Source organism: Chelonoidis abingdonii, chromosome 2, assembly GCF_003597395.2.
Source record: "Chelonoidis abingdonii isolate Lonesome George chromosome 2, CheloAbing_2.0, whole genome shotgun sequence".
NCBI classification, from domain to species: Eukaryota; Metazoa; Chordata; order Testudines; family Testudinidae; genus Chelonoidis; species Chelonoidis abingdonii.
Genome location: NC_133770.1, coordinates 3,887,802 through 3,907,091, shown reverse-complemented (window position 1 = coordinate 3,907,091; position 19,290 = coordinate 3,887,802). Strand labels below are relative to the sequence as shown.

Sequence of the window (19,290 nt, the reverse complement as noted above, 5' to 3'; positions counted from 1 at the left end):
TTCTTATTCTCTATCCCCTTTTTAATGATTCCTAACATCCTGTTAGCTTTTTTGACCGCCTCTGCACACTGCGTGGACATCTTCAGAGAACTATCCACAATGACTCCAAGATCTTTTTCCTGATTTGAGTTTTCCTCTCAAAGCACAGTGCTCTTTTAAACTACTCTTTAGAACTAGCCAGCTTACTGAAGCAGCTCTCTCCAAAATAACTGCTCACATTGCAAAGCTTGTGTAAGAGAATAAGGCCATTTCTTCCACAGCTAGAACATTAAAATTTAGTTAAAGTAAACAATGTCAGATTAAGCTATGGAAGTTTTTAATATGTTTCCCTAGAGACATTAGGTATCCTAACTTTCTGATTCTTCTACAGAGAAACAAGTGTACGGTCAGTCCTCTACGATTGCCCTACACCTCTCATTCAGGCAAATCCTGCTTCTAGCCAAGGAAAGCTGAGTGTTCCTCCCTTCGGAGGGAAAGCTAATCCAGAGATCAGGGAGAGTGAGTGTAGTGCTAAACAGTTTGTACAGCACAACATGGTTCCAATTGTGTTTAGGGACTTTGGGCAGGGCTGTAATATAATTTTAAATAAGACTAAATATAAACTCAGACACCATCTCCTTAACCTGAAGGAAAAAAAGAAGCCCTAAACTGCCAGCCTACCCTTGGATTTGCTCATGAACAGCTAGGAATGAGCATCTTTAAGATACTTCCCAGTGCTCCCTGATTTGCCCAGGCATCAGACACCTATACATTTCTCCTCCAGGGTCACTGTACCTTGATATGGCCTCCCTCATATTCATATGGATATCTGCAGTCAATTATCACACACTCCTTTATGAAGCTTGCAAACTTCCCAGTCAGAACAAATACAATCTACACAGAAAAAGAAGATTTCAGGAGTTTATCTTATGTGCTACATGAGTTTGCTTCTTTGTACAAAGCAATTTCTCATTGCCACTGGGATACATACCATTTCTGGGTCGATATATTTTAAATCTTGATGCTTCCCATCTACAGTGTGGAAAAGGTAATCCTAAGAAATAAAATAGAAGGCTAACTCAGACTGAGGAAATCCCATTTATGACAGTGTAAACCATACATCTTAGTTACAGACTGTCTGGTTATTGATTTTATGGCACCCACAAGTATAACTAGACAATTCAGAGATCAGCAGAGGCACCTGCCCATTATTTATTTTATTATTAATTTGGCATACGCAGTCTGGTCAAGCCAAGCCACAGTGTTCTGAACAATATTCAAGGCACGAAGACTTCCAGGAAGTTGAGTCATTTTGCAGTCCTCCACAATGCGTGTCATGGTTTGTGGCTGCCCACACTGACATAGTAGCTTGTCTCAAACTCCACCCACAAGACCATACAATCTAAAGAGACAGGCGGAAAATGGATGCAATTTAACAGTTTGCAGAGAGTTAGAGGATTATGAATAATTGTGAGAAAGGATTCAGAATAACTCCTCACCCGGGTGAGGTAATTAGTAAATGACTGTTAAAGCACTTTAGTGCTTCGCATTTATAGAGCACTCAAACATGCACTATTGGAGCAAGAGAGAACCTGACTTGGGTTAGTTTGACACACAAAGATGCTATTTAAAAAAAAAAAAAAAAAAAAAAAGTGTTACCTTTGAGAAGTCGCCAATAAGATTCCTTTGGTCATTGTCCAAAATGCTCTCAATCTCTGAGGATGACTGAGTCCTAATTAGTTTCAGACTCTACAGGAACAACAGTTAGAGATGACTGCTGAGTAACAATGGCCTATTATCCCTTCGCAGAGAATCAATGCACTTCACTGAGAGTAGACATGAATATCAACTGATATATATCATAGATAAACCTTGGCCTGCCACACCTTCAAATTTATTTTCACTTGGGATCACAATGGAAGACCTGAGCTCAAGCACACCTAACCCATCCCCTAACATCATGCATTAAGTGACTACAGCTTGTCAGATGAACAGTTATCTACCTGGAAGAGCATTGTTCTCTTGAACATCCTTGTTATAATTTACAAAGAATTGGATACTTATCCTCACAAAATAAAACTAATTAGACAAGGATTAATATTAGCTATTAAGCCACCAACCATTGCTTCTTCAGAAGGCGTTCCAGGTACATTTTTTCTCCTTTTGTTGTTTCCTGGAGAGGTCTCTTCTTGGGACCTTTCCATTCTTTTCAGGGCATTCCTAGCCACATCACTGGGCAGAGATGGTGATCCAAACAATCGGCACCGTTTAATCTGGAAAAAAAAATCAGAGAAAAATTAGACACTCCCCCCAGCCAAGAAGGATGACATTAAAATCTAGATCAGTCTCAAACTTAAAGTTTCCTGCAAACATGTTTATATAAAAGCAGCAGAGAATCCTGTGGCACCTTATAGACTAACAGACGTTTTGGAGCGTGAGCTTTCGTGGGTGAATACACACTTCGTCAGACGCAGGTAGTGGAAATTTCCACTACCTGTGTCTGACGAAGTGCGTATTCACCCACGAAAGCTCACGCTCCAAAACGTCTGTTAGTCTATAAGGTGCCACAGGATTCTCTGCTGCTTTTACAGATCCAGACTAACACGGCTACCCCTCTGATGTTTATATAAGATTTCACTAGAGCACGAGTGGGTGTTGGATTGTCACAGCAAAGTAGCAGAGGCATAATGTGATGCCACAGCCAGCTGATCTCTTTTAACTTCAATACTGGCCATATATTTAGTTGCCATGCAAGAAACCCGAGTCCTAATCAATGTTCCCTCTAATTTTTTTTAATTTTTTATGTGCAGAATGAATTTTGTTATGTGCACCAATATGGAGGTGATGTGTGACACATGACCTTTATACTGGTGTACATAACAAAATTCATACGGTGGGGATGGGGCTGAGAGGTTTGGTGTGTGGAAGGGGGCTCGGGGTGGGGCAGAAGGTTGGGGCTCACAGCTGTGAGGGCTCTGGCTGGGGGTGCGGGCTCTGGGGTGGGGCTGAGGGGCTTAGGCAGAGGGTTGGAGTGTGTGGGAGGTGAGGGCTCCGGCTGGGGGTGAAGCTCTGGGGTGGGGATTAGGGGTGCAGAAGGGTGCTCTGGGGCTGTGGTGGGGAGAGAGGACTTCCCCCCAGCTCCAGGGCCACGGGATAGGTGCCCCGCCCCTGGCAGGGCAGGTCCCAGTTGGGGCTGAGTTGGGGCCGGGGGAGGGGCACTCAGGCCGTGGCAGGTTTGGGCCAGGGCTGTGTTTGGGCCACCCCTACCCTGGCAGGTCCAGGGCTGAGTTGGGGGTGTGGGAGGAGCACCCCCATAGGCATGAACTCTGTGTGTGCTCCAGGGCTGGAGCACCCACAGAGAAAAGTTAATGGGTGCTATACATAAGCACCCACTGGCAGCCTAGCTCCCCCTGCCCCCTAGCATCTCTCATCTGCTGGCAGCCCTGCTGACAAATTCCTCCCCTCCCCACTGCAAACAGCTGTTTCGCAGCATGTAGAAAGGGAGGGGGAGGAGCAGGGATGGGGCACACTTGAGGGAGGAGGTGGGGAAGAGACAGGACAGGGGTAAGGAGTCGGGAGGTTGTTGGGCACTCCAGCTAAAGGGGAAGTCAGTGCCTGTACATGCCCCTGCCCCGGCAGGTTGGGGCCCCGGAGAGTGTCTCCCTACCCTGCACCCTGTCCCAACTGGGCAGGTTCCCTGTGCGCCCGCGCAGCGCTAAATAGGCTGCTGCGCAGCCATGCAGTTTATAGGGATCTTAGATCCTAATGTTGGTCTCTTGCTATGCAGGTTTACTGAGTTGGAAACACTACAAGAGAAGCATGCTATGGCCTTAGGGTGAGGGAGTGTTTTTATAGCTTGATAGAAAATGCTCTAGCAGATTAAAGTACTGAGTTGATGGACTGTGAAGGGAGTCCAGACTTCAGCCTTAAAAGATGGTGGCTGGAGGCATTACAGATAGGTGTATGCAGAATGGGCTGGAGAGACATTTATAAGATTCTGTTTAGGATGCAAACTTTGGACATCTCTCTCAAATCGCTCAAGGAAAAACTTTAATACAGTTAAATCCTATAGACACTGTCCTACTGTTTCCAAATGCTACAAAGACAGAACCCTCTAGTCATCAGGCAGGCTAAGATTAAGAGCAAACATGTAGGGACTACCATGCCTGGATCCTGAGAGGTGCAGGCTCAATGGAACAATTATGGTCACTTGTCTCAAAGACAGTTTTCAAAAGCCATATTAGCAAATTTATGCCTTGAGTGTATGAGGGATGCCAACTAAGAGTAATGATTTGATCGGTTTTTAATAAGGAATTTCAATGGTGTCGATGACCCTTTGAAAGAGATGCAAGTTTCATTACGGTGGGATGGAACACTTACGTGGCTGTCTGCTTTTCTCATGACCAGTGGAGCAGTCCAAAGGCTTGCCACATCAGATGGCATCTCTTCATCGTTCTGAGGAAGGAGAAAGTTACCTCAGTTCTATCACATTTCAGGAGAAACACATTTCATCATGGACAGTGGCTACACAACATGTCTAAGGCTTTTGCACAGCTCAAGCAGGCATTTAAATTTAATGCAGGTGGCAGAACAGTTCTTTGGGATTACTTACTAATTCACTGCTGTGGGAACTACCATTTATCTGGTAATTCTTACATTAACAGGAACTCCACTCTAATGAAGACTAGGATACTGGAAAGAGTCTTACAGCTTTGTGAGGGAAGTTACAGCAGTTGATTCATTTAACAAAAAATCCATTTATGATTTTTAAAATGTTACTTTACAATTTTGAGAGTCTCCTGCTCGCATGCATTCAGATGAAAACAGCATCCTGTTTAAGCAAAAGATTGCAAAGAAGGTATATCCAATTCTGGGCTTACCAGTCATGACTCCATTCCTGGAAACATGGCTTCTACATTAAATACCCCACTGTAGACAGATGTTTTCCTTCCCACTATTTCTTGGACATTCCCCAGTAAATTACAATGTGAGTATTTTATCAACATAGGAACAGCAGCAAATTATCTCCATTTAACTGCTACTCTCTGCTGGTGAGGAGCTGAAGTGACAAGGTCTATTGTCTGCCGTTAGAAGCAGAAGCATAACATTTCTGTAATTCTATGAAAGGCAATAAGAGGCGGAAAAGACTATAGCTATGTCTACACTAGCACTTTTGTCACTAAAACTTGTGTCAGGGATGTGAAAAACCCACCCCCCTGATGGACGTAAGTGTCACTGACAAAAGCACCCCCATGGACAGTGCTATGTCAGCGGGAGATACTCTCCCGCTGACATAGCTGCCACCAATTTGGGGTGGTTTAATTATGCCGGTGGGAGAGCTCTCACCTGTCAGCATAGAGCAGCTACATGGGAAACCTTACAGAGGTACAGCTGTGCTGCTCTGAGGTCTGTAGTGTAGACATGGCCTACAGCACTAAGTCTTCTTGGAGGATCATCTGCAATTACCAATTTTTTCCCACTTGTGATGAAATAATTCTATAGCTCTATCTTGGAGCAGTTGTTCAACATAGATGTTCACCCTGGACAAATGCCATTAACAGATTGTTGATGGCCCTACAAGACTTAACTAGAATTTACACTACTATGATCATTTAAAAACCTGCATCAAAACTCTGCACTCAGGACATTATATATACACATTGATTTAGAAGTAAAGAATCTGCAGATGAGAAGCAATGTTCAATAGAGACACAGGAATGCTATCCCCCACAAGTGTAAATCAACCACTCCCCTTTCACATACCTTCAAGTCCTCCCCATCCAATATATCTAGAAATCCATCATCCTCTTCCTCAGTGTCAGGGGAAGTTAGAGATGACTGCTGCATGAAAGCAGGCCTATAGTTTTCCAAGTCACCTTCAGGGGCTTCACCAGTGGGAAACTGGAAAGAAGATACTTTGGTTGAATGGCAGCCTGCATCCAGCCCTTTATTCTGGGGATTATGTGTGACACTGACAGGCCAGAGCCATAGGCCAATTCGCTTGTGTGTGAATATCAAAGAAATGTTAAGTGTACTAGTATGCACAGACCAATTCACTGATGTTTTAATAGGTATTGTTTTCACCTATCCATACTCTGCTGATTGCTATCATGTTACATTGTGTATATCCCTGTACTTAATTAACCATAGATCAAAAGTGTGTGTTAGTATTAAGACGAGAATTTACTTGATGTGTAAACTTCATGAAAACTAATGAAGGATTGTTATGCGGCATTACATTATAATTTACATAGCGTATATCCGGGTAATTAAGTTTACTCATCAAATGCGATTGGAGCTTTGGAAATATAAATGAAGGTTGCTAACTTCAAAGCATGGGTCATTGTGTTCGACAATGGAAATTCACATACCCAGTATGCATTTAGTCAACAAACGAGAAGCCCATGCTGTGAATGAAAACACTTGCCAGATGGCTTTCCGTGGAAAGGAGCTATAAGAATGGATCCAGGGAACAAGACTGTCTCTGAACTATTTGGACAATCACACGGAAGCACTACAGATGCAAGACAGATCCCCAAAGCTTTTCTCGGTAACCTAGAGACACTCATGGAAAACTAGCAGATTACTACATCTCTGCTATCATTTTGGACTTACAAACTTAAGACTCACCTGTTAATGTATTTTACCTGCTTTAATCTCTCAATAACTCATTTCTTTTTCTTAGCTAATGAAACTTTAGTTAGTTTACTAGAGAAACTGGCTGCCAGCATTGTCTTTGGTGTGAGATCTAAAGTATCCATTGACCTGGGGTAAGTGACAGACCTTTTGGAGTTGCGAGGAACTGGACGTGGTGTGATTTTTGGTTTTAATAATCTTTATCACTAAGATCAGTTTGTCTGGGTGGCAACCAGGCTAAGACCTAAGGTGACAGTCTGTGGCACCATGGTAACACTGGTATAGTGATCCAGAAGTGCACTTTTGTTACTGTCTTGGTGAAATCTAATTCTAGAATATATAACCAGTTTGAGATGTCGGTCCTATTTTCTGATCTGAGATTGGCACTCAATTGTGAGCCACTCCAGACAGTGTGACACTATGGTCTCCCTTTCTAGATGACTAGGAATACTGGTTCTAGCAGCTAAGGCAGTGACATTCCTTGAAATGGATTTACAGGAGACGCTCATACGGTCATCCCACCTATACATCAACTGGCTTAGGCAGCTCCAAACCTGGCTCTGGCACTGTTATTTGGCCAGCAGAACAGTGAAAAACTTCACTGCTAGTTTTGCATTAAGGGATAATCCTGCATTCTTGAAAATTATACAATCCAGTGTGTTTCCAAAGGGGAGCTCACTTCCCGGATGGTGCAGAGAGGGGAGGTCTAAGTAACAGGATGTTACCTCAAGTCTCCAGGTTTTGTGCATGCAGTCAGGAGAGGTATTTGGAAAGAAGAGGGATCACCATACTTAAGTAGGAGATGAAAATCAGAGTCCCCAATTCCCAGCTTATATATAGTGATCTTGGCCCCTTTCCTGGATGCCCTGGCCGAGCAACAGAACTTGCCATAGAACAGTACTTCATCCCTATATTATAGATGCAATTTTCAATTTTATTCTTTTAAATGCATCTAAATTTCAACACATCTGCTTCAATGCAGAACCAGCAACAACATAAAAAGATTCATCCAATCTGTGCTTTGTTAGACATCCATGCTCACTTGACTTATTGCAGTTTAGCTTAAGTTTCATGAAAGATTATAGTCAATTACTACTAGTGGTGTCATGGTAACACCCCTAGTTGATTTCCCATATTCAAGATAGAATGAGATTTTTCCCAGCTTTAAAGCCTGAAAGCTGGGTGGGCTTTCTTCCAGTTCAGTGTGCTATCAAAGATGCAGAAAATAGTTGCTGCTTCTTCCCTCTCCCATCCCCAGAGCATCATCTCTCAGGACCATCACTTGAGTGCGCTCTTCATCCTAGACCCAAGCAAGTCTAAGGCTAGGCAAAGGGTTAGTTGCCAAGGACAGCCCGATACATACCATTCGAGCTGGGGCAGAGTTCTGTCTTTGCCCCAAAACATCTTTTCCATCTTCAAGGGAACGGATACGCAGACAACTACGAGAAGCAGGCCTGGTTGGCTTCTTAAACTCAAAGGACTCCTTAATGAAAGGGAGCAAGGCAAACATTTTAATCAAACCAACAAAGCTTAGAGGTTGAAAGAACAGGAGTACTTGTGGCACCTTAGAGACTAACAAATGTAGAGGTTAAAGGGCCCATTGCAGAGAGATATTTTACAGCCCATCCCTCTTGGACTCAGCTCCCTGCAATCCAAGGGAGTAAATAAATCTTTCAGGATATGTGCATTTCCAAAGGAAAGTTGTTATAATAGCGATTAATATAGGAGAATTAGACTCACTTCCTCTAGGTCTCTACGGTCAACTATCAGCCCTGCATCTATCAAACTTTCCAGCAAGAGTCCTGTCTAATCATTTCATAGGCAGCCAGATCTGTGCCTAAATCACTAGAATGAACTTGCTGTTGTGCGACAAGCTGCACCCTCCTCCCATTATTCCTAAGAATGGCAGATGATTATGCAGAAATCTGAGCCCTTGTAAGATTTCTTCATTGATCAAATTCACAGCCAGTTGGTCTATAAGGGAGTTGGACTCAATAGCCCCAGACAAGCTCCTTAAAGATTTACTCACTCAGTTTAATGAAATCACAGATGTTTACAGTTTGGAAATTACAACCTGATAGGGCAATTGTTTCGAGAGCCAGTAAGGGAAAGCCTTGAAAGTTAAGAGGGACGACAAGGTAGTAGGTTTGGACTCTAGATCCTCAGTGAAGGTAAGATGCCCTAATTAGGTTAGGGCCCATCCCCCACAGATTAGTTTTGAGATAGGAACATTCCTAACAAAGAGCTGAAGTGGTCCTAGAACAATCCTCCATTTTAATAGGGCACAAGAATTAGGGAGCATCCATCTCCCCTTTCCAGTTATCTTCACGTGTCTACAGTTCCCACCACCCAATCTCCCCCTTTCTTTAATCAGAATATAGGTCTCACATCTACCTCCTCCCCCTCACTTTTGGTGACATTTGCCCCAGCAGGGGCACTCTTCCTATCACCACACCCCAACCTGTCCCCTCACATGCCACCACTCTTACCCTCATACCCATCTCTCTCCTCTTGCTGTCTGTTGAATACCCATTCCATCTCTAAAAACATCTGTGAAGCAAAGCTTGTCCCTTCCACCAATAGAAGGGAATCCAACGACATATTTCCACAACCACCTTGTCTCCCTAACAAGGTCTCAGTCATTCACAATTTCTTCATCTCTCTCTCCCTCCAGCTTCTGGCTCTCCCAGAACCCTTCATCTGATGCTGCCTCTGTAGCTGCGCTCTTACAGAAGGCTCTTCCCTTACCCAACCATTACAGATCAGATCCTGGTGAGGATGGGGTTTCTCTCCAGTTACTGCCGCTTCCAATACCGCCCTCCTCTGATTTCAACATCACTGTATCTTGTTTGTCTCCCCCTATATTGCTGTCATTTACCATCCACCCAACTCCTCCCCATCAGCCTTCCTCTCCAACTTCAACTTCTAGCTCTCTCTTCCTCTCCTCTATATACCACACTCATTCTTGGTAACTTCAGCTTCCATGCTGATGACCCATCTGACCCTCTAGCTGCACAATCCCTCACATACAGCTGTTTATTCAACCTGGAGTCCTGGTTCAATTCTCCCAATCACCAAAAGGCCATTCACTTGACTTGGTCTTCAAGAGGCACTACTCTCACTGATCTCTCTGTTGCTGAGTTCCCCCTCTTCAATCATTGCCTGATCTCTTTCAGCACCACCCATCAGCCCGTGCCCTCTCACATGGCCTTTCCGTGACTTCCAGTCTATCAGCATTGATGATTTCTAATCTGCTCTCAGCCCCCTTGGAGGATTCCTTCTCCCCCATCACAAGCTCTATCCTGCCAACCTCCAGCTCTAGCTCACCTCCAACATCCGTTTCCTACACCCCTGCTCTCATGTTGTGGGAAGTCTTCAGCAGAAATTCTGGGACCAGGCTGATTTCCTCTTTTACAAATTTGTTCTCTCTCTCCTTCAGTTCTGCCATCTTCCTAGCAAAACAAATCTAATTCTTTAACTTAACTGACTCTCACACCCACAATCCCATCTGCTTTTACTACCACCTTTGACTCATGCCTCAAACCCTCCCATCCTCCCTCCACTTTTCTCCACACAGGTTGTCACTGACTTCTTCCAAGAGAAAATTGACAAGTTGTGATATGACCTTCCTCTTTCCCTCACCTTGCCTTCCTGTCCCCGCCTATAATTCTCCTTCTCTCCAGTGACAGGCAAAAAAGTTTCTCTGCTCTCCTCCTCTAACCCCTCCACTTGCCCTAGTGACCCCGATCCATTTTCTGATCTCCCTCATGCCCACTCTCAGTCCTTACCTACATTCCTCCTCAACCTCTCACTCTTCTCTGCCTCGTCCCCCTTACAAAACAAACGTTCTCATCTCTCTCATATTTAAGCTCATTGAACGTGCTGTTTACAGTCGCCATCCAGAGATCCTCTCCAATCTGGCTTCCACCCCTTGTGCTCAATTGAAACTGCTCTCACCAATGTCTTCTTGGCCAAGACTCAGAACCTGCACCCAGCCCTCCTTAACCAGTCAGCTGCCTTTGATACAGTCGACCATGGTCGTCCTCTTGAAATCTTGTCCCCTCTTGGCTTCCGTGACTGTCCACTCCCAGTTTTCTTCCTACCTCTCTAATCATGTCTTCAGTGCATCCTTCAGAGGATCCTCCTCATCCACCTTCCAATTTTTGTGGCTCTAGAGTGCTGTCTTTGGTTCCCTTTTCTTCTCCCACTACATCTTATCACTGGGTGATCTCATCCACAAATTCAAACATCTTTATGCTGATGTCTCAGATCTACCTCTCTGTTTCAGGCCAATCTCCTTTTGTCCAAATTAATATCTCAGTTTAATGTTTTCCAGATGGACATGTCACCATCAACTCAAGCTTAACATGGCTAAACCAGAGCTCTTCCCCCAACTGCCTTCTCAATTACCGTGCTGCAACACTATCCTGCTTGTCACTCATGCCTGTAACACGGGCATCATCTTTGACTTAGACATAGCCTTGATGTGAGGCTCTAGAGAGGTCCAAGTCTTGTCAATTCTTTCTGCATAACTTCTCTAAGATGTGGCTTTCCTGTCCATCCAAACAGATAAAACTCTCATCCAGACTTGCACCTTCATTACTGAAATGTCCTTTTTTCTGGTTTTGACAAATAGGGTTTCCTGGCTCATATCCATCCACAATGCTTCTCCAAAGATGATTCTCCAACTTACAGCTTTGATCGTGTCACCCCTTTTTCAGTCCCTCTACTGGGTCCCTCTTCTCCATCAGATGAAACAAACTACTTGTCTCCATGTTCAAGACCCGCACAACCTAACCCCCACTCTACCACCTGTCATTCAGTATTAACAGATCGACTCCTGCCTCCAGTCAGCCCATGTCAGCCTTCACTGCCCACTTGTTAACACCTCATGCTTGGGTGACCCCCAGCCCCTTAAACATCTACAAAGCCACTGCAATGTTTTCCTTCAAAACCCTTTTAAGAGCTCTTTGCCACAATGCCTAAAAACTTGACAATGGCTAGACTAGAGCACTACCTATTAGGCTGACTGACATTGTCTAGCTGTCTCTTGTACTCTGATGTCTGTCTGTCTGTATCAGTCTTTTGTCTTAGACTGTAAGTGCTTTGTTCTGCATTTGTATAGTACCTAGCACAATGGGGCTCCTTGGCATTATGGCAATACAGGAAGTGGAGTCAGCTTTTGCACCAGATAAGTGCAAATTCTGCAAGACAAACCACGGAGAAGTTTAAGAATGCCACAGTTCACCAAAATAAGAAGAAAGTCCTTACCCACCACATCAACCACTCATAGATTCTAGGACTGGAAAGGGCCTCGAGAGGTCATCGAGTCCAATCCCCTGCCCTCACGGCAGGACCAAATACATTATAAACCTCTCCCCAAATACGGAGTTATCTCTATGTTTCAAGCCCCTTACTACCACAAGTCACAGCTTCCTGGGTATAGCTTCCCATATTACACTACTTCAGAGATGTGTAGAGTGAGTTAAACTTACATTCTCTTTGTTGTCATCTGGTTCAATCAGATGAAAAACATCACAATCCAATGAATCTGAGTTGCTCCTCTTCAGAGCAGGACTAGACCCCAGAAGCTTCTGCTGCAAAAGAGAGAGGGTAAATCCTTCTCAGTATCAACCATAACCCAAAATTTTGGGCAACTGAGAGGCCATGCTGACAGCTTGCCAAGAATGCAAGGGCTGCAGTACCCAAACTGGCACAAACTACATTAAAGACAAGGGCTGGCCATGGACACGCAGCCCCTAGAGACAACAGATCCCGGCATGCAATACTTCCACATAAAGCTGGTGACAGGCTGCCTTGTAGAATATAACAGATTACACTTTGATCCATTTCAAGATTACAGCCTATGACTTTCTATTATCTTAATTTTAAGCAACAAGCAACACCAGATTCTTGCAACTGGAAGATTAATGCGTTTTGCTGGATATCTGTTGATAAAAAAAGTGGGTAGATAAGTAGCATAACACTTAATACTGAAAAACTATTTGCCACTCCCGAAAGACCAAAATCCCCCTCACTTACCGGGAGGGAACGTATTCTTCTAATGGGTAACTGAATACTGCAATGAGAACACAGACAAAAATAGAATCAAATTTTACTCTAACATTTAAGCTGTAAAGCTATTAATAGTAACGGACAACAGAACTCAGATTTTCCACTGCAAACTGAATTAGCTAGTAGCATAATTTAACAGACCAATAGATAACTAATTAAGAAGGGAAAATTAAAATTAAATTGTACTCACTTGGTAAGTCTGCCAGATTCTAGAACTCTTTTTTCAAAGCTGGAAAATCAAAGGACATTAGTTACCTTTATTGCTAATTCATAACCCAATACTTTGAATTTTGTGTTGTTTAACTCAAAGTCATGGAAGGTTTATTGCTGCTACTTGTCTCCAGGTTACAAACCTGTGCATCGTAGGCTATGTCTACACTACATCTTATGCCAGCATAAATCATGTGTGAATAAAGCATTCCCCTAAGTGACATACATTATGCCAGTATAAGACCTTCTCCTACCAACAAAGCTTCTACTGCTTGAGGGGATGGTTTTATTATGCTGGTGGGAAAACTCTCTCCCATCAGCACAGAGCATCTTCACCACACATAGTGCAGCACTGTACGTATAGACATGGCCTTAAGAACAGCAGACCATCTTGCTCTTTGTTTTCTAGAGAGCTGTCGTCTCAGTTGGGCTGGAGGACTAAATCCAGTTTCCCCACCCTAGTTTCCCCAAGGAGACTAGCTAGCGTTTCCTAATTCAGGATAGTATTAACAGCAGATTAGCCTAAATGGAAACTATAAGTTACATGGAAGTTAGGTGCAGCCCTCAGACTCCTAAGCAAGGTGCCAATGTGATGCTCAGAGTCTAAGGTCCTCAGAAGTACATACTTTGGTCCGGGCAACACATTAACTTAGACATAAGACTTAAGTAGTCTGGGCCACATTCTGTTGTGATAGAAAACCTAAAATCTCAAGCTGCAATGTGCCAAGACACACACTTCAAGAAGGTTAAGTGAGAAAAGCCCATTTTACATGTACTAGCTGTAGAAATTTGAGCTCAAGCCTCCTATTAGCCCACATTTAGCAGTTAATAGTATAGTCTAAAATGTCAGAAGTTTAGCATTTTTACATACGTGTCCGAGTTCAGGGGATCAGGAAAATCCAGACAGTAGCCTGTGAAAGACAAAAATGGTTTTTACTATTGAAAATAAAGTACAGGGCGTTGTTAGCAAGGAGTCTTAGATCTTCTCCCCGCAAAAGGTTACAGTGATTTGCTCAGCATGGCAACTGTTTGCCTTGCAGAGAAAGTCAGAGACCAGGTCCAGGTCCATAACTCATCCCCTACTGGAAGCCGGGGTAGAGGGGGAGAGAAAGACAGCCTTGAATATCACCCAGCTACTTCTGACCACAGGTATTCGTTTGATACCAGGCCTTTGGGGTGAGTGAGAAAAGGCAGAATAAAAATATCCCACCATACTGCCCTGTATGAGAAACCGTCCCACAAGATAGGAACATACTGCTTCAGAGCCACAGCCTAACTAATATTTTGGCCTTTTTTCACACCAGCTAATAAAGTGCCATTCCTTTGCAGGTTAACCCTGCCAACTGATTGTTTCCTATACACAAGCTTTTAGCCATGCTCTCTTATTACTCCCCTCCCCTGCCCAAAGTAGGTAATATTATCACATCTCACACAATCATCTACCAAAAAAAGCCTTCATAAGACAAATCAGTGTCCAGGTAGAAAGATAATTAGTACCTGACTGACATACAAAACTCAGGTAATGCATTAAGCAATACAGCTGCTTCTGCTAGGTTTAAGATTATGAAGACTTTTTCAAAAAGAGTTGTGCTTTAAAAGGACTGCTTTGACAAAAAGTAGGTAGAAGCACACTACATCTCCATGTCTCCCTGACTTATCCTATTACCACCTTGCCCCCTATGATCTGTAGTCTAGAGTACCATGGTACAGTCGTGGCAGTACACATGACGAGACACACATAGAGAGAAGGCAATCTCCCTATACTGGGTTGCTTCAACAGAGTACCATAAACCCCCATGATTTTAGTAGTATTAATTAATCATATCACTCTAAACAATATTTACATTGATGTAGCGCCTTCCATCCCAAAATACTTCAAGTTTTAGACATAGCTGTATTTCAGTGGCTTTACATATATATGGGGTGCAAGGACAGTAGTCGGACAACCAAAATCACGCAATATGCCACCAGTAGGTGTAAAACATGGTGGATTTGTACAAAGATCCTCTTAACACCCCATGAACTCCAGTGACCACGCAAAGCACACAATCATGGTTTGAGGTCTTAATCGAGACGACCAACATGAAATTTACGTTATATTCACACAGTTTATCTACCTCAGAAGGACGAAAAGCACAGTCAATTCTGTTAAGAACTCAATTCGTGACTCCAAAGAGCGCAGGTATTTCAAACCCATTGCTTAGACCATTAAGCCATTACCTCTTGATTGTCAACAATCACAAATTAACATGGGACAGCTATGTTTATCAGCCAATGGTTTACAAAGAGGAGAACACACTAGTGAATGGGAACCAGAACTGATTTTTTACACAGGCTCTGCCACTGACTTACTATGCGATGCTGGACAAATCACTTAACATCTGAACTTACATTTTTTTTTTAAATGTGGCTAGGAAGGTTGCTAGGATTAATTATTGTTTCAGAGAATTATGCAAGTACACAGTATTAGCTTCCTCTTAAACCTGAATATTGCTCTTTATAATACAAGGCAAGAGGATGTCAAGTTTTTCATTCCTTAGTACTTATGTGTGGATTAAAAAGTAACCTGAATCAGTAGATTCTGACGAGTCTGTTCTTTGGAGATTGTTACTGTTCCTCATTCCCAGCATTTGCACAGAATTCTCATACTGACTGTAAAGGTTAAAAAAAGGAGTTATTTTACTGAATGTTTCAGACAGGAACCACAACAGGTTTAAAATATAGAAATACACAGTAGATGAGCTCAAATTGGAATGGCTACTTTTGATCAGTTTATGTAGTGGACAATGCAAAAGGTGTCAGTTTAACAGTCCTGCAGATTGAAGTTTTGAGTAACCACAGACACACTACAGGTAGGAGCAATACAATACACCTGGGGGAATTCTGTGTCATTGCACATACAAAGAATTCCTGTCCCCTGCAAATTTCTTTGATTCCCCCACAGATAAATGACTTCTGATGGGGAAGCAAAAGGAAGCCACAAGAGCAGTCACGCGCCTCTCCTCGGCAATGCAGGCAGGTTGGCTCAGGCAATATATTTAGGGTTCTTTGCCCTCTGGTTTCCATGTCATTCAGATAAGCTTAATCTTCATGCAAGCGTTCCTCTGCATGTATCTGAGATAGAAACTATCTTCTTTACAATTAAAATTGAGATTCTCTTCTAATCTCATGCCTCCAGGAGCTCGGGCTTTGAAATAAACCCCAAATATTTTAAAACTTGAAATAATGTTGTGAGCATTGGCAAAATTGCAGGTGCAATGGAGTACTTATTGTATGGAATGAATTTATTTATGTGGTCTATCAAAGAGCCAAAAGGTAGAATAGTGGCAGACAACCCAACCCAAATAATCTCATGTTTATTTCCTTTGCTACCTGGAAGAGAATGGTGGGAGAAAATAATTCATCCCTGTGCAGAGGGCCATCTAAAAACAACTTTATAGTATTTATGCCCCCCCCCATCAGGTTTTAAATGCTGTGTTGGTCTTGTGCTGCCCTATGCACAGGGATGAATTTTGCTCACATTGTGTAATTATTGAGTAGTGATTAAATTATTATTTTTGTAATATTATGGCCAATACCTAACTCTGGGAGTAGGGGAGAATGGGAGTAGGGTAGAAACCAACATACTGAGCAGATTCATCCCTTATAAACTATCAGTATCAAACTTACACCAGGGATGTACTTGGCCCTTTATCGTTAATTCACAGTCTCAGTTATTTCAGTGCAGAAAGAGACTAGAAATATTGAGACAGTAATGGAGGAGGACTTTGCATGGCATGGATAAGAGGCTACATGGTGTGGGGTGGAGGAAGGGCTACAGGATGTACTCAGAAGGCTTTGGGAAGTGAGATCATGTGGTATCACAGAATGCAGGGTTTGAGCAAAGAAGATTGAAAGTGGAATGCAATGCAGGAGACTGCTGGTATCGTTTGGGGGAGTCAGGGTGGGGGGAGAAGGCTGCAGAGGTCAGAGAGCCTGGAGAATGGAAATAGGAGACAAGAAGAATTGAGGAGCTACCAAGACGTGATCATGTGGGCTGTGTGAGGAGGAAGAGAAGGCTGTAGGGGCCAGGTGGAGCTGCCAGGGCAAGATAGGGTTGAATAGAGAGGCAAGAGTGGCATATAGAGAAGGATTACAGGGATCTGGGAGCCCAGGTACCAGTAGCTGTGGGTGGGGAGCTGAGGTGAGGAGCTGCAAGGCTTGGGTCACGGGAGCTGTGTGGGGGCCAGGTCACAGGGGCCACATGTGGGGGGGAGGTGTCAGCCACTATAGATATAATGGAGATCGTGTGCCACCATGTGTGTACTGTGTGTTGAAAGAGCGCACCAAGGAGGCCAGTGCCAGGAAGTTATGGGGTGGCAGGGATGAGTTCAGGGGGAATACACATAGTGGAAGTGGGCAGGCACCAGGAGGATGTGGGGGTTGCATGGGTGGGGTAATGGGGGCTGGCAAGAAGCAACAGGGAGCCACAGTGGTGGTTATATGGGTGGGGTAACAGGGGCCATATGCTGGGGAGATGGTCAGACACCAGGAGTTGTCAGGGCTGTATATGGATAGCCACCAGGATTCACAGGGGCTGCAGGGATTGGGGCTGCAGGGGTGGGGTCATGAGAGCCATATGTCAGGGAAGAGGGAGGCAAAAGGGGACTCTGGAGGGTTGCAGGGGGGAGTCCAGGGAGCCACATATGGGGGAGGGGACAGGCAACAGGGGACTAGGGAGGCTACAGGAGCAGGGTCATAGGGCAGGCACCGAGAGGGGGTGGCTAAAGGGATCAAATGGAAGCAGTCACAGAGGCGCTCTGGAGGCTGCAGGGGTGGGGTCCTGGGAGCCATATGTGGGGGAGGGGAACAAGCACCTGGGGCAGGAACCAAGGAGGCTATGGAGGCTGAAGAGGTGAGGTCAGGGGGGCCATGTGGGGCAGGCAGAAAAGGGCTTTGAGAGGAGCCACGTGTGAACCAAGGGACTATGGAGGCTGCAGAGCTGGAATTCTGGAAGCCATGTACAGAAGAGGGGGACAGAAGGGGTGAGGTTATGGGGGCTGAAGGGGTGGGATCCTGGGGGGCAGGCACGAGGCAGCTCTGGGGTGGGGTCCTGGGAACCATATGGAGGAAAAGGAGCTGAAGGGATGAGTTTATGGGGGGCAGGCACGAGGAGGCTCTGGGTGTGGGTCCTGGGAGCCACGTGGGGGGGGGGGGGGGAGGGGAACAGACACCAGAGGCGCCTGTGGGGGCTGAAGGGGCGAGGCGTTATAGGTGCTGTGGAGGAAAAGCACCGGGGAGCTATGGAGGCTGCAGGGGTGAAGTCGTGGGGGCTGCATGGGGGAAAGAGGGGAAGGCACCAGCAGGGGGGCTCTGGGGGTTGCAGGGGCGGGGGCCATGTGAGAGGCACCAAGGCGCTCGGAGGGTTGCAGGGGATGGGTCATGAGGGGAGCAGGCACCCGGGGGAAATCGGGCGGGGGGGGCGGCGGGGCTGGCACGGCCGGTCTCACCTGTAGCCCAGGCCCTGCAGCTGCTTCATGGTGAGGCTGAGGCCGGAGACCGGGGAGAGCTCGGCGGGGAACAGGGACTTCACCACGCCCGGCCCGGCGGCCGGGAGCTGCGGCAGGAGGAGGCGGCGGCGGTGGGAGCTCGGTAGGGCAGGGCTGGGGGGCCCGGGATCCATGAGGCCGGCGTGGGGTGGGAGCGGACTCGAGCGGCTCCTGCTGTGAGCGCAACCCCCCCCCCCCACGCTCTGACCCTCCCGGTCACCCGTAGAGAACAAACCCCAGTCAAGCAAACGCTGCGCAACCAGCGCGCGCTCTCTCTCGCGCCTCGCATACACCCGAAGCTGGCGCCAAACTTGGGCCCACCAATCAGAAGCGGTCTCCCCGCGCCTCGGCCCTCCCACTTCTCTGAGCGACAGCAAATCCGGTGAGTGAAAGAGAGCGCTAGCTTTATCAGACCAATCACAACCAGACTCTTTTTCTTTTCCCACCCACCATATTGAACGGCAAAGACACTGACCAGTAGAATGCGACCCTTCCCTGAAGACGGCCAATCACCAAATCTCATCACTTTTCTTGGCCTAGTCTCTAAGTGAAAGGCCAATAGAATGCTGAGCAATCAAGACAGGCTTCGGCTTTATTCCGCCTACTCAGCAGTTCTGACCAATCAAATAGAAGAGTCGGCAAGAGGGACGACCAATTGAAACCAGCCGAATCTTCTTTCTTCCCGCCCCTGGATTGTTTGACAGGAAATTTGACCACTAGAATTGCAGATAGAGCCATTGGGCGCTGGCGGGTTTTATTTGACACTCGTATATAAGGGGCGTGATCAAGAGGTTAGCAACCGCGCTCTGGGCGGCTGTCCCTAGACGCTCTGTTGGCACTACAAGTTCCAGCATGCAATGCT

At 45.3% G+C, this 19,290-nt stretch overlaps 1 protein-coding gene across 1 annotated transcript in view; it reads right to left on the bottom strand.

Moving 5' to 3' along the window:
- CDC25A (cell division cycle 25A) overlaps positions 1-18,713 on the bottom strand; it is a 25,075-nt gene extending 6,362 nt beyond the window's left edge. The window contains exons 1-13 of the mRNA XM_032786600.2: positions 18,390-18,713; positions 15,467-15,552; positions 13,772-13,811; positions 12,881-12,919; positions 12,658-12,694; positions 12,111-12,212; positions 7,979-8,098; positions 5,743-5,880; positions 4,360-4,434; positions 2,100-2,252; positions 1,639-1,728; positions 971-1,033; positions 775-873 (exon numbers count right to left, since the gene is read on the bottom strand). Of these exons, the coding sequence (XP_032642491.1) occupies positions 775-873; positions 971-1,033; positions 1,639-1,728; positions 2,100-2,252; positions 4,360-4,434; positions 5,743-5,880; positions 7,979-8,098; positions 12,111-12,212; positions 12,658-12,694; positions 12,881-12,919; positions 13,772-13,811; positions 15,467-15,552; positions 18,390-18,562 (1,215 nt within the window). The 5' untranslated portion in view covers positions 18,563-18,713. The remainder of the gene's footprint in view (positions 1-774; positions 874-970; positions 1,034-1,638; positions 1,729-2,099; positions 2,253-4,359; positions 4,435-5,742; positions 5,881-7,978; positions 8,099-12,110; positions 12,213-12,657; positions 12,695-12,880; positions 12,920-13,771; positions 13,812-15,466; positions 15,553-18,389) is intronic.
- Positions 18,714-19,290: the final 577 nt, after the last annotated feature.